This window comes from Bos taurus, chromosome 3 (assembly GCF_002263795.3).
Source record: "Bos taurus isolate L1 Dominette 01449 registration number 42190680 breed Hereford chromosome 3, ARS-UCD2.0, whole genome shotgun sequence".
In the NCBI taxonomy this organism is placed as follows: domain Eukaryota; kingdom Metazoa; phylum Chordata; class Mammalia; order Artiodactyla; family Bovidae; genus Bos; species Bos taurus.
In genome coordinates this window covers 67,092,535-67,108,383 of record NC_037330.1, presented here as the reverse complement: position 1 = coordinate 67,108,383, position 15,849 = coordinate 67,092,535, and the positions used below count along the sequence as shown (strand labels likewise).

General features: G+C 39.7%; 2 protein-coding genes across 9 annotated transcripts in view; one reads left to right on the top strand and one right to left on the bottom strand.

Moving 5' to 3' along the window:
- Positions 1 to 9,845, top strand: part of AK5 (adenylate kinase 5) — a 259,132-nt gene extending 249,287 nt beyond the window's left edge. For 2 of the 3 annotated variants that reach the window (XM_005204415.5, XM_005204414.5), the window contains one exon: positions 8,528 to 9,806. In XM_005204415.5, coding sequence (XP_005204472.2) covers positions 8,528 to 8,596 — 69 coding nt within the window. In that variant the 3' untranslated portion in view covers positions 8,597 to 9,806. 3 annotated transcript variants of the gene reach the window in all.
- Positions 9,846 to 9,848: 3 nt separating this feature from the next.
- The window catches only part of ZZZ3 (zinc finger ZZ-type containing 3), a 123,874-nt gene continuing 117,873 nt past the window's right edge, over positions 9,849 to 15,849 (bottom strand). For 5 of the 6 annotated variants that reach the window (XM_015464841.3, XM_005204412.5, XM_010803398.4 and 2 more), the window contains one exon: positions 9,849 to 15,650. In XM_015464841.3, the coding sequence (XP_015320327.1) occupies positions 15,506 to 15,650 (145 nt within the window). In that variant the 3' untranslated portion in view covers positions 9,849 to 15,505. 6 annotated transcript variants of the gene reach the window in all.

The following is a 15,849-nucleotide window of genomic DNA, read 5'->3' as shown; positions in this document are numbered from 1 at the left end:
ATTTGCATTCCCTGATGATCTGTGACACTGAGCATGTTTTCAAGTGTCTGTTGGCCATCTGTATGTCTCTTTAGGAAAAATATCTATTCTGGCCTTCTTCAAAATAGATATTTCATTTCCCACTCATTTCCCTTTCTCTCTCTGTTACACTGAGAATTCTTTGAAACATAGAAAAGCTTTGGGATTTCCCCGGTCCTGGATGCCTGGCCTCTTTGGTCAAGGCCCCACCTCAGCTGAGTTTCCTTCTCAGTTCTGAGTCTGTAGCTTCCTCGCATTCAGTCTGGACCTGCCCTGCTCGAGTGCTCCTAGCAACCTGGACCTGGAGACAACCGTCTCTCCTGCCCACTGGTCCCGGAGAAAGGAAGATGCATGAAGGAGAGAATGAGTGACTTAGAGGAACCCTGAGGGTCTGTCCTCCCGCTTGGCAAATGAGGCATAAATCTCCCGTCTGTCTCTGAGAGACTTAAGAAATTCATTCCTTATGACTCTGCCTGAAAGAATCTTCTTTCTACCCTCCGCCACCCTTCTGATCAGCAGGCTTTCACTAGATTCCCACAAAGAGCTTTTGATTCGGCCCAGCGTTCTCTGCACCCCTGTGGCCCTGTTGAAAAGAGTTGTGCTTACTGCAGGCTTGTCTCCCCCCAGAACAGCAGGCGGAAGAGAACGCCAGACCTTTGTTCTCTTCTGAACACAGTCTTAATTGTCTTTCTCTGGTTGCTTTCATCATGGCCAGGCTTTGTTTTAACCAACTCAGGGCAGTCCCTTCTCTGGGCTCCAACCCCGTCTCGAGAACCTTCCCAGGAGCCACTGCCATGGATTCTACCAGCAGAGAATTGGCGCTGTTCCATCCAGGTCCTTGCCAGAGTCCACAGACATTCATGGGGTGTCTCCAATGTCCAAATGTTGGGTGCTTAGTGCTGGGTATTCAGAGAGGAAAAGAGACGCATGAAACTTTGTACCCACAGCATGGTTGTAAATGTAATAATAGGATTTACAAAATGTTTCAAGTATTTGGAGGCACAGAACTTGGGCCTGGAGAGGCAGATAACAGTTTCAGGAAGAAGAAGACATTTGAGCTGGGTCTAAAGGGAGAGTAGAAGTTAGAGCCAGATGGAAGGGAGGGGACCGAGGCTCTGACGTGAGAAAGAGCCCAGTAATGCTAGTACAGGACGAAGTGCACCCAGATGGATTAAAGTGGTGGCAGACTTGACTGAAAAGCAAGGTGAAGGCCCCATTCCTCCCTTATGCAATAAATTTTCTAGAAGGAATTATCCAGTAGAGACATGATCTGGGCCAAGTAGGTAATTTACATTTTCCTAGTATTCTCGTTCACCAAGAAAAAAAGAAGTAGCAAAAAACAAGTCATATTAATTTAACAATATATTTTCTTTAACCTAATATAGCCTAAATATTATCATTTTAACATGTAATCAATATAAAAAATAATATTGAGATGGTTTTACATTCTTTTTTTAATCTCTGTCTTCAAAATCTGGTACTTAAGCCTATCTCAATTCACGTGCTAAATTTTCATCAGAAATACTAGAATGGTATTTGTATTTCATAAAATTTACAATTGAAAAGGTAGATTTCACACACTCAAGTTGTTCAAATATATTTTTAATTTTCCAATAACTGAGTCAAGTATTAGTTTTTAAAGTTAATTTTAATTACAGAACATCAAAAACTTAATTCCTCTGGTGTACTGACCACATTTCAGGTGTTCCGAAGCCACCTGTGGCTGGTAGCTACTGTATCCTGGGTAGTCCTAACTTCTTCAAGGAAGTTTGAACTAAGTCCTGCAAGTAAGGAAGGGAACCACAGAGTCATTTCAAGCAGGGACATGGCTGATCAGATCTGTTTAGAAAGGTCACTTTTAGAAAGGATAGTTTGGTTTTTTTCCATATCTGTGAAAAGATCTGCTAGTCAAATGTAAACTTTGGACAAAATTGGGAGGAGGAGAAGGAAGGAAAAGAATAGCAAGTTTAAACGGGCAGACTGCTGTTACCCTGGGAAGTCCTGTGAAAAGAGCAGTCATCAACGTGCAGATTATGAATCATCCTTGTATTTTTGTTAAAGCTCGTCCTTAAAGTAAAGGTACATTGTCCTCCTTCTTTCTAAGGCCTTGAGAGTGAGAAGGAATGTGTGACGTGACCAGATCAATGAAGTGGACAACTCCCCAGGGGCAGCCTTTTTCATGATCCTAACTTTGCAAAAGTGCATCTGATGATTGTCCACAGACATGCACAAGTTCTAAGCACCCCTCCCCTCTGGCGATAGGGATCCCTGTGGTTGAACAGAGGACGGGGTGAAAGAGGAAGAAGGTGGCCCACACAATCAGCATAAATCACTCAGTGGCAGCTTGGGTTTGTCCCAGGAGCCCCATGGCGCCAATACATGAAAAATGAAACTCAAGCAATGTTTTGAATAGTGTGGGAAAATTCAGAAAAAACACTCGATCTGGGCAGTGTTTAAAACAGCTGACTATTTTATGGTTCATAAATTCATAGAACTAAAGAAAAAGAGTAGACAAAACGTGCCAATCCCAGGGTGATATAACTACTTTCCTAATTTATGATCTGTTCCGCTGACAGCTGAGCAGAAATATTATCTCTGATTAGTTTTCCTTTGAGAAGTCAGGTGAAACCTCAGAAATTTAATCATAGCTCCTATTCGCTGGCCTTTAGTTTTCTTGTTTAAAAATTCTTTTGTATATTGGTCACTTAACTGCAGGACTTTATATCAAGTCTCATAACAAGAAGGGTAATAAGTTCTCCAAGCAAATCCACTTACCTGGTTTTCAATTAAATTAAAGATATGAAAACCTCGTACATTCCGACTCAGCTGATTTAGAACTGGAGCTCCTTTGGGGTAAGATCATGGGGTTTACTTTCACTCTTCCTGGGTAAAGAAGGTTGCTGTACATTGATATTATCAGCATTGATGACATGTTGAAAACTGACTGTAAGTGGGAGGACACCATATTTTTGAGTTTGCACAATTGCCGAGGAAGCTCTCTTCACACTGAACAGTTAGTGTGCCGTTTACACAGGATTCTCATCTGTTCACTAAAGACTTAACACTAGTGCCTTGTGAGCTAGTTTAAATTTGCTGAAGTTGTGAGCACCGAGAATAGTTCCTGTTGCTTAGAAAGCACTTAGGAGGTTGGTTCTTTTCCATTTCCTATGAGTTCCACAGTTACATATGAAAATATAAAAGCCACTGGTTGTTCTCTTAAAATATTCCCCTTGTGGGTATTAGATGAGATTAAGGAAATGTCCAGGTAATTGCTCAAGAACTGGAGGACAGATTTGGAGAGTAGACAGAAGGCTTTCGTCCCACTCTGTTACTTGGGCTCTCTTTCGCTCCATAGAAGTCCAACCCATTCTTTTCCCAACATGCTCATGCCCACATGCACACACACACACACACACGTGTGTGTGTGTGTGCATCTCATTGGCTCTAAAATTCTATTCTCAGAGTTTTGCTTCTGGGGCCTAATGAGGGTCTCAGATTAGTTTCATAGATTTCCTACTCACTGGAGTCAAAGGCTGCTTTCTCCATCTAGAAAGCCTGATTATTTGATTTTGTCTTGAAATCTCCTCACGTCCTTGGGCTCCACAGAGGCACACACCACAGCACGTGACTCTGGATGGCAATGAGTAGCTTTCTTTTCTTTAATTAAATAAATAAATCCCTGGATTTAAGCCACAAAGCAAAATGAAGAAGGGAGGTATTGGATGAAAATAGAAACGGGAAATGGTCCAGTTAAAGCTCCAGGGCATGACTCACTCCTGCAGCCCAGCTCGCAGCTCCCCCCAAACATCAGCCTTGGCCTGACTGACACGATCCCATTGAAATGCCTTCCTCCCCCAAGTCCCCTCCATTGGAAAATATCAAGTGTCGCCCTTCAGATGCTTGTTCTCATTAGCCCTTGTATCTGAAACGAAGTTGCCCAGTTTTTACAGAGGGGAATCCCATACCATTCTATAAAGTCCAGATTGCGGATCAGAAAATAGACTCCAACAGTGTATTTCTGGCCCTACAACAGCCTGTTTATGTAAAGAAAGGGAAGAAGGAATGGGAAAATGAGGGTACTTTTTCTTTTTTCTTTAACCTTTATTGAAATATAGTTGACTTACGATGTGTTAGTTTCAGGTGTACAGCAAAGTGATTCCATTATACATATATATTTATACATACTTCTTAAGATTCTTTTCCATTATAGGTTATTACAAGATATTGAGTACAGCTCCTGTGCTTCCCTGGTAGCTCAGTGGTGAAGTATCTGCCTGCAATACAGGGTACACGGGTTCGATCCCTGGGTCGGCAATGTCCCCTGGAGAAGGAACCCACTCAAGTATATTTGCCTGAGAAATCCCATGAACAAAGGAGCCTGGGGGCCCAGGAGGTCACCAGAGTCAGACACAACTTAGCGACTACACCACCGCCACTACCACCACCCTGTGCTATACAGCAGGTCCTTGTTGTTGATCGATTTTACACAAGGTAGTCTGAAAAGTGAAAAGTGTTAGTTGCTCAGTCATGCCTGACTCTTTTTCAGCCCCATGCACTGTAGCCCGCCAGGCTCCTCTGTCCTTAGAATTCTCCAGGCAAGTACTGGAGTGGGTAGCCATTCCCTTCTCCAGAATATCTTCCCGACCCAGGGATTGAACCTGGGTCTCCTGCATTGCAGATTCTTTACTGTCTGAGCCACCAGGGAGTCACCCAGTAGTATGTATATTTTAATTTCAAACTCCTAATTTATCCCTCCCCAATGCCTTTTCCCTTTGGTAACCATAAATTTGTTTTCTATGTCTATTAGTCTTTTTCTGGTTAGTAAATAAGTTCATTTGTCATTATTTTTAGATTCCACAAATAAGCAATACCATACGGTATTTGTCTTTTTCTGACTTACTTCACTTATTGTGACAATCTCTAGGTCCAACCAGGTTGCTGCAAGTGCCATTATTTCATTCTTTTTGATGGCCAAATAATATTCCATTGTATCTATGTACCACATCTTCTTTATCCATTCATCTGTCGATGGACCTTTAAGTTGCCTCCATGTCATAACTATTGTAAATAGTGCTATGAACACTACGGTGCATGTATTCTTTTGAATAATAGTTTTCTCCAAACATATGCCTAGGAGTGAGATCATTGGAGAGGATCCAGTGGAGAGGTGGAAAGTGTCACTTGGAGAGGACACTTTCTTTCATTCAACTTCTCTTTCCTTTGCCTACCTCTCTAGAGTCAAGCTCTGAGGGTACAAATGCTGAGTGATGGCCCTGTCATCAAAGAGCTGGCTGTGTAGATATTTGGGATAGTGGTAGGTTATATCTGGCCAAGAAGTAAAAAGTTGAACATCACAGTGAACTGCAACCACTTGAAAATGTTGAAAGAGCCATTATTTCATTATGATGACAAGTAGGGAAAGTTAACACTAGAAAGAAATGTTGTTATAATGAAAATGTGTTTTCATCAGTCTAGAAGAAATTCTGGTTAACAGTCAACCAAATAATATGACTTTGACACTGCCATTATACCAAATTAGCAGGTTATCAATCAACAAAAAAATGGAGGAAAAAAGAGAGGATGTAATCAGTGTTCTTTTAAAAGAAATTTTTTGTACTAATAACTTATCAGTGTTAGGAAACATGATGCGTATTAGATAGGAGACAAGAAGTGGGAAACATAAGCGTGAGTTTCTTTTGGAAGGAAGAAAAATTTAGAAAAGCATGTAAGGTTACAAGTGCTGGGTGGCATTGGTTAGAAAAGAGTGGGTTGGAAGAGGGAAATGTTACAGGACTAGTTAGTAGAAATAGGGGACGTGTTAGGTCAGTTAAATGCAACTAGAGTTCAACAAGACATTATGGAGAACAGATAAAGAGGAAACTGCAAAATATAGTTAGGGTAACTATAACTAGTTAGGGTTTGTCCAAATGAAGCAGAGGCTGTAACCAAACCGAAAAGCCCTCTACAGGCATCCCTGGATTAGATAATTATAATGAGAATGCCTACATGCAAATAAAGTAGAAGGTGACTTGGGGGTCAATCCATAATTAGCTGCTTCTTCTGGGGGAGATTGGAGTGAACTTTGGGAAGTGTTTGTGCCAGGTACAAAGCATTGGAAACAAGGAGAGAAAACTTACAAGGATGTACTGAAAGGTTGTAGAGTCTCTGCTCAGGGAACTTCCTGGGGAACAGAGACCTGATACCTCTTGCACTGATACAGTCACAGATCATGTAAATAATAAGCCTGTGCTATGGATTTACCTCTGCTCACCCACCCTCGGTGAGAGGAGGTGAGGAAAGTGAATTTACAGTCTCTTTTTCTCTTCCCTCCTCCCAGTATTTGAAAAGGTGTGTTAGAGGACTGCTCAGCAGGACAACAAGCAGTGGCAGGGACAAAGTTCGGATGAACCTTGAAAACATGCTTAGTGAAAGAAAAATCACAAAAGACTGCGTATTATGTGATTCCATTTATATAAAATGTCCAAACAGGCAAATCTATGGAGATACAAGCTCATCCCAACCTATTCTTCTAGCCTCCCCCCTTCCTTTGAAACTAGTTTGCACAAAGAATGTAGACAGGACCAATCATCTAGTGTTTCTCAAAGTGTGGGCCAAGATGACCCACATCAAGATCATTGGGAGAACTTATGAAATATGCAGATTAGAAGGCCAGCCCAAACTCACCAAATGAAAACCTCTGGAGATGAAGTCTGAAGAAGCTCACTGCCCCAACCCTTCTGTGAGTCTCATTCCAATCACCAGGCTTCTACTTTCTATGGACACTACGTGTGCAGTGGGACAAACCTCAGCAATTGGCACAATTTTAGGGAATTTTGAAAGGAAGGGATAGTAGTGCCTTCATGCCCAGAAAATCAGCTCCCCTCTGCTTCCTCTGTAGCTGGCTCCTTGTCCCGGTGTATCAAGTCTCCAAGAGGACTCTGCCTTAGCATCTAGCACCCCTGCAAGTTGAGGTCCCAGCTTTTGCTTTCTCCGCACTCATCCCTCTTATCCCCCAACTTCTGCCCTATTCATACCCTGCCCCAAACACTCCAGAACACTCAGAAGTCTCATTTTAACTAACTTGAGTCTTTCCATGACCTTTAACAATAATTTGTTTACCTCAATAGGCTCCTAGTCTTTGCTGTTGTTGTTAGGCCAGTTTTAGGTTCACCGCAAAATCGAGCACTAACAACAACAGCAAAGACTAGGAGCCTATTGAGGTAAACAAATTATTGTTAAAGGTCATGGAAAGACTTGAGTATATACTCCCTGGCCCCAAACACACACAACCTCTCCCACTATCAACATCCTACACAGAATTCCCTGGAGGTTCTAGTAGTCAGGATTCCAAGTTTTCACTGCCATGGTCCAGGTTGAATCCTTAGTCAGGGAACTGAGATCCTGCAAGCCACAAGGCACAACCAGAAAAACAACCCCCCACCCCGACCCCCACTAAACATCCCACACAGGAGCAGCACATACAGTATAACTGATGAACTTATATCAACACATCATCACCACTCAACAGAATTGATATTATGGGCTCACTTTTATTTGGCTGCACGGGGTCTTAGTTGCAGCATGCAAGATCTTCGTTGCAGCATGCAGACAGTTAGGTGTGGCATGCAGGATCTAGTTTTCTGACCACGGATAAAAGCTGGGCCCCTGCACTGACAGCACGGAGTCTTTAGCCACTGAACCACCATGGGAGTCCCAGGGTTCACTCTTGGCATGGCATGTTCTATGGGTTTTGACAAAGGTATAGCAGCGTGGATCCATGGTTACAGTACCACACAGAATAGTTTCACTACCATAAAAACCATGTGTTCCACTTACTCATTCCTCTCTCCCCCCAACTCAATATTTTTACTATGTCTCCATAGTTTTGTCATTTTTCCGTTGTTATATTGTATGCAGCCTTTTGAGATTGGCTTCTTTCATTTAGTAATATGTATTTACATTTCCTCCATGTCTTTTCATGGTTTGACAGCCCATTTCCTTTGAGCTCTAAATAATATCCCATTGTTTGGATGCACCACAGTTTATTTATCCACTCACCTAACTAAGGACATCTCTGTTGCTTCCAACTTTTTGCAATCATGAATAAAGCTCCTATAACCCTGTGTGCAGGTTTTTGTGTGGGCTCATTTGCCTAAGTACCAAGGAGCACAAACTGTTGGATCATATGCTAAGAATGCTTAATTTGTAAGAAATGGACAAATGGTTTTCCCAAGTGGCTGTACATTTTGCATTCCCGTCATTCCTGTGCCTCCCCACCCTCACCAGCATTTGATGTTTTAGACTTTGCCCATTCAAATAGTTGTGTAGTGGTATCTCATTATGTTAATTAGGCACCTAGTTTTTAAACAACTACTCTTTTCTCCATGGCTTTGGAGTCCTGTGTTTTAAACTTTTGCACTGCAACTTATAAGCAGGTAATCTTTATTACTAAAAATGGTCTTATTTATAAACATTTCTTACAAACTTTCTCTTTCTTCCTTTTACACAGATAAATGCAGAGGGCACACCAGAAGAAGTTTTTCTTCAACTCTGCACAGCTATTGACTCTATTTTCTGAAGGCAAAAATGCATGTATGTTGACAGTGGAACAGAGAAAAATATTAAAAGGTTCATCGCTTAACACAGTATGTTTCAATTTAAACCTTCTGTGTGTCCCCCGCCTCAAAATCCTGACATTGCTGTTTGCTTCCCAGCTTGACCTGAGAGGTGTGTGGAAATCATGCATGGTGTATTTGGTATTATCCAGCCTTTTCTTCCTCAGTCAGACAGCAGTCTGCACTCACAGCACGCACTCTTTTCTGTCACCTCAGAGCTAAATTAGTCTGTGAACAGCAGTGCAGTGCCCGTCGGTGTCAGTTGTGCCTTCAGGACTAATCATTTGATTCTACTCTCCTCAGAGAGGGAGGAGTTAGCGTCCTTAACGCCACATCACATCTCCCTTCCTCTCTTCAAGATTCGTTACTGAACTGAAGGCCCTTAATATGGGGGGCAAACTGGGGCATCGCCCTCTGGAAGCTGTTTCCTCAAAGTCTCATCCAGCTCAGAACCACAGAGATTGGGTTAACAAGTGAACACCAACTGTTCCTAAGAAATTTGATTAAATTTCTAAAAATGTTATAAAAGCTTTTTAAAATTTGAAAGTGTATAGCTTTTTCCAAGATAGCAAAATCTAGACTAGTCACCGATAACATTTCTCTATTCATTTCTATAAAACTGGCTACTTGGAATACTGTCATATTGGCTAAGAGAACAAATTGGATAAACTGTCTAACCTAGACTCTTCTATAAAACAGTTGGTGCATCTGGGGAATTATAATTAATACCAATGACCACACAGAATTTAAAAGCATGAGGTGATTTGTTATTGCATTCACTGGGCTAACATCAACTTGTGTCACCTGTGTAGTTACCAAGCGAGTAAGAAATGTAATAACAAAACTGACGTGGGAGGAAGGGGCATGTCAGTACACAATGTTTATCAGAGTTTAATGCTGTATTTGTTCCATAAAGGCCCTTTACAGAGGTTTGCAAGCCTTATATCCATATGTAAAATTGTGTTTCCTCAAATCAAACCAGTGAAGTTTGGGTTCTCTTTTGTGCTACCAGCTGCCAAGTCAGAGTTTCTTATATATTCTACTGGAATAATTGCATTTAGTCACTACAAAATACCACAGTTTCAATTTGCATGATTTTTTTTTCTTCAATGGTTGTGCAGGATTGAAGGATTCATTTCTGGGACAGATTGTATTTTTTAAATCTTTTTTTTTCTTGAAATGGATATGTACAAATAAAATAAATGGAACACAGGATAACTCTTTTTCTATTTATTTGTAACTCACATCATTCTGGAAAGCATTTGAAGCCTTATTCCAAACAGAATTTCAAAGGCAAACACAGTAATAGTTGAGATTTATGATATGCTCATATGGTTTTAATTTTGGCCATAGATCAGTTTTGAGCTATTACAGAGAGCACTCTTAGTGTATTCATGATACATGGTAATTTTCATATTTCCTTTTACTCTAGCAGTCATTCTTAAACAGAAATGTCAGTGTTTGCTAAAGAAGAAATTAAATTTCTTTGGTTACAATTATGTCTCTATTAACAAAAAGGGGCATGTTCCTACAGCTCACACAGTTGTCAAATACTTTATTACTACCCCAAGTTGTAACACTCTCTACAGGGGAACACAAGGAGTATTTGAGCAAATTAGAGAGAGAGTTACAGGATGAAAATTATCAGTTGTGCCAGAAAACACAAAATGACTCTTTGTTGAGATTAACATTCTTTAAACACATACCACATATTGGTAAACAGTCCATGCCCACCACAGCTTTGACAGACAGCAGGGCAGCAGACAAGCCCAGCCATGGCTTTTATGGCTGCAGTTGGCTACCCTCTTAAGAAAAAAAAATTAGCAGGGGTAAATGGCTTTGCCCCAAAGAGTATCTAGAGGTACAAATCAAGTCTTCTACAAAACTGCTAAAATAGTCTACTGATTCGAATGGCTTGACATGACATCACTAAAGTCGTACGATTGTATAGTAGGAAAGGACTTTAGAGGTCTCTGCCCCTGGAAGAAGACCTTGTCTGTATGTATAAAATATCAAAACACAAACTCCTTTACAATGATCTACATTCAGAGCCTCACTTGATCTGGCCTTGTAGCCTCTCTCACCCCAACAACTACCACTCTCCTCTTGCTCTTCTGGTTCAAATGACACTGGCCCTCTGTTGCCTGAATAAGCTAAGCTCTCTAATGGGTCAGGATCCCTGGCCATGCTATCCTTCTGCCTCTTCCTCCAGATTATCCACAAGGCTAAATCCCTCACCCCATTTAGGTCTCTGTTCAAACTGACTCTTGTTGTTGAGGTGTTCTATGAGTACTCCTTCTAAATGACAGACTGGTCCTGATAATTCTTTTTTTTTTCAAGCATTATTTTTCTTCACAGCATTTATCTCTGCCTAAAATTATAAAGTATTTTTATTTACTTGTTTACTGTAGATCTTCGGCATTAGAATATAAGCTTCAGAAAAGCAAGGCTCCGTATCCTCAGTTCTACACATAGCCATCATTATGGAGGGCTAACACTTAAATCCTCTGAACCTTGGTTTTCTCATATGTACAGTGGAGGTCACAATCATAAGTAACCTCACAGAGGTGTTGTGAGGATTAAAGAGGTTAATAATACGTGTAAATCATTTACTAGTTCCTAGTGCTCAATAAAAGGTAGTTCTTTGTCAACATTTATTGAGTGTCTCATTTAAACAACTGAGACTAGGACCCAGAATTTCCATTCTAGTTTCTATTACATCACTCTAAAAACATGGAAGAAAATGGGCTCCCAGAGAGGACCAAAATCTCAGCCATCTAGGTCTGAACCACATCCTCTAGATTAGACAGGATGTAATAATCCTTTAGTCCTCCCAGAGTCCTGCAAAGATCTCCTGAGGCAAATCTTCTAAGGGTCCCACAGACGCACTCGCAGACACTCAGGCATAGGTGATTTTTCTAACTTTCTAGAGAAAAAAATGTAACCAAAACATCAGTCCCATTACCAATAAATATTTATTGAGAATCTACTAAGAGCCAGACCGTAGGTATAAAGGTAGACACGGATGGTCTCTGTCTTCATGGAGCTAAATGTGACACCATGCTCAAAAATCCATTTAATCAGCTACTTGAACTTTAAGGGAAAAGGTTCCCCCCAGGCCACCTCAGGATCATATAAATAGAAGCACATTGTTCATCAAGATATGAAATAAAAACTAACCTTTAGAACCTACATAGAACAATACCTGCATAATCTTGTGGAAAAACCTACTTGTTATCTGGAGACTTTCAAGTCCATTCAATGTACCTAGAATAACAGCGTTCAAACTTTGTTACCCACAGTAAGAAATATAGTAATTTATATAGCATGCCATTCTTATGTTTATAACATAGAATTTTTGCAAAGTATTTATCCTTACTACATGTCATATACTGTTTTTTTCATTTCATAAAAAAATGTTCTTCATACCCCAGTAAATTGTTGTGTTCTGCAATTTAAACAAAAGGGAAAAGGAGAGAAAAATGGACATGGCATACTACTATGCTGAGAGGTACCAAACATGCAGGGAAAACAAACTGTACCTGAGGCAGGAGACCCAAGCCTTTAGTCCCAGCTTTGCCTAAAAAGCCTTATGACCACGTTTGCCGTCAAATTAGAAGACGTAAATTATGTTTGTTTCCGTACTTCATCACAGGGCAAGCTGAGTGCTTTTTCCCCAGCCACAGATGTGCTTCTCTATTCTGAGCTATAAACCTGGATGCTTGCTCAGATTTATACTCTAGGATGCATAGCACACCAGAGTAAGACAGAAAAGCAACTCCTGCACACCTTCACCTCCAACACCTCAGTGACCCCTGACAAAGGGAATATTCTTGTGCAGGAAATAGGGTAGTGAGGCAGACGCTGACCTGGGAGCAATCTGTCTGGGTTAAAATCTAAGCATCACCACGTTACTAACCATATTGACCTTGGGCAAGTTACTTAACCTCTCTGGCTAGACTTCCTGATATGAAACCAGGATAATAAATGAACCTGCCTCATAAAATTGTAAGGATTAAATCTGTTACTATACGCTTGCTTGGCACATAACAAGCACTCTATCAGTGTTTGCTATTATTCTTAGTGCATATCACACCAAACAAAATTTCCACTGCCTAAACCTGAAAGCAGTGGTTTTAGGTGTCCTTAAAAGTTCTTAAGGGAGATCAACCCTGAATATTCACTGGAAGGACTGATGCTGAAGCCAAAGCTCCAGTATTCTGATCATCTGATGTGAACAGATGACTCACTGGAAAAGTCCCTAATGCTGGGAAAGACTGAAGGCAGAAGAGGGTGTCAGAGGATGAGATGGCTGGACAGCATCAACGATGCAATGAACATGAACTTGGGCAAACTCCAGGAGATGGTGAGGGACAGGGAGGTCTGGCATGCTGCAGTCCATGGAGTTGCAAAGAGTCGGACACGACTGGGCGACTGAACAGCAACAGAAGTTCCTTCAGTTCTTAGCAAATAACTTGAGCATAGTATTTCAGAAAATACAACTGACCTACTGAATACTACTGAATAAGTGATGCTTTAACAAGTAGGTCTATGTTTGTCTCAACGCCAAAGCTTCCATGCAGGAGATGGAAGGCCTACTTGCAAATATGACAGCCCTGCCCATTCCTGCAATCTTCAAATTAAAACAACAATACACATTACCACTAACTACTACCCTTTTAAAGTCATGAGGACTATTTGCTTAGAGCTGAAAAATGCAAAATAAACACATCTTTGCTTAAGCAGAAAAGAATCCTCTTTGTCACTCAAAATTTTCAAAAATCTTTTGCCCTTAAAAAAAAAATTTAAGTGGGTTTGTTATCACTCTTTCAAAGCATACATGATAGTTTATGGGATTTTTGAATGGCTCTGAATGGTTCTTCAAAATTGATTGGTATTATTCCTATACAAACATAGAAGTTACAGAAGTTACCATCAGTGCCACCTACTATCTTACCACAAGTTGAAGGTAGAGCTTCTGGAATATTCACTTGCAGTTTAACAGCCAAATGCCCAAACTGCTGATTCCCCTCTTCTTCCCCCAACTAATAATTTCAGGGCATAAAGTTTAGCTCAAGTCCATTTCCCTTTTTTCTGATGTGATATATTTTACCAAAATCATCAGTATACTTTAATCAATATATTACTTTTAAAATTCTCATATTTCTATAGTTAAAATTATATTACTTTTCTCAATTAAAAAATTCAGGGTATAATTTCAGTACACTATAATGTATTGAAGAGGACTGGTAAATAATGTCCCCTTGATTTAAAACTGGAAAAAACGAGACTAAAAATTGTGTCAGTATACTTAATTAATCTTAGAATATTTACATTTCCCATTAATCAATAATAATTTCCAGAGAATACAGTGATTTTAAAAAACTACTTATGTAACACATGGGGAGGCTTACTTTCATCAAAAAGAATGAGTAAAAATTTTCAACATAAGTTTAGTTTTCACATCTGGACATTAATTATTGCCTTTTTTATTTAACCATGGTATGCATTCTTTTTTTAAACCTAGTTTAGTGTCTCAGCAAACACTCTGAGTGAAAACATTACCATCTTTTACAGAGTTTCTCAAGTTTACCCTTTTCCATCATATAGTTCATATTCTTCTTAAAGGACAGGTAAATAAAAAAAACCTAAAAAAAATTTGTTTTAACACTCATTAAAAAAGAAAATCCAAAATCTAACCAAAGGAAGTCACAACAAGCATTCTATAATATAAACAGACAGTATCCACATAGTTTATTTCTCACAGTTCTCCTGACAAATGAACATTATTCAAGAACATACTGTATACACAGATAAGAAGAAACATACAAAATGTTTTAAATGATGCACAACAAAATCCAGCAGTATAAAAGAATGCATGTGAACTCTTGCTCACTGCACAGACTAAATTTAATCACTTGTTTAAATAGTAATAAAAATACAATCTTTTATGGATCTTGTGCAGACTACAAAAGAGGGAAATTATTATCATATATATGATTTTTATATTAGGCAGTTTTCTTCAATGAGTTGCACTGACAACTCCAAATACAGAGGCAGAAGGCTGTGTATTTTAAAGAAATTAATATTGTGAATTAGAGACTTTACACAGTTACTACCACTGGCACTTTTCACCATAGTTTGTACACATCACATGATCATCTTATATAACATTACATTTAAAAAATATATCTGAGTGACAATTTTATAACATTCACACACCATGAGCTGGTTAAGGAAGCAATGCCACAGCTGCCTCCTGTAGTGCTTCACTGTTGGTAATAAGGACAGTTCATTCTGGTTAAAAGAAATTAGACATCAATATGGTTAAGCAGCTCCAATTTACTAAAGGCCATCAGGGGCCACCACTGGGACAGTGAGTTCTTTTAAAGTGTATATATCCTAGATGCAAACACCATCATTGGTTAAAACTTTGTCTAAAGAAGTCAGTTTCTGTGCTGGAAACTATTTTCACAAAACTGAAAGCTACTAAACTGTTTTAATATAAATACTTTGTCTTCTCATTAGCATATTTATGACCAAGTTCTTTGAAACCTTTGGAATTTACTCTCTCTTTAATATGTGCTCTCGTTTCCGTCTCCCCCATTTAAGATCACCACCTAAAAGGCTTTAAGGTGGTGGTGAGAATTTCACCAGGGAAACCCTTCGCTCACCAGGAATGTTCAGCTGCTGAACAGTGATCTAGAGCCACAACAGTGCAGAGCTGGACTTGACGAGAACACTCAGGAAGCTGTCATGCTGTGAGTGTCATTTCAGGGAAAGCAGAGAATCTTTCCAAACTGTGCACATAATTCACAATGATACCATTGCTATGTGTTGAAGAGGACTAGTGTATGATGTTCTCTTCCATGTCATCTGTTTGCTGGAAAGTAGTTTGGGTCAAGGTAATTATAACTGGTGCCCTGGGACACACAGTAGTCTCTGTCTAAGAATGTCTCTGACCGATAAACAGGTTCTAGTTGGTGATCTTCCTTGTGAATGTCTGTTTCATGAAGGCTGCAATGAAAACATACACAAACACATCATTATATGGTACTGCTTGCATTTTGCTGGAGATATTCTCAAATTTCCTCATGGCTCTTCCTGTTTAAATCCATTAATCAAAATCTCTAATGGAAAGTTACTTGAGATGTGGTATGATTAAGGAAAATTTCTTAATTGTCTAGAACAGCAAAGTTTAATGCATTAAATGTGG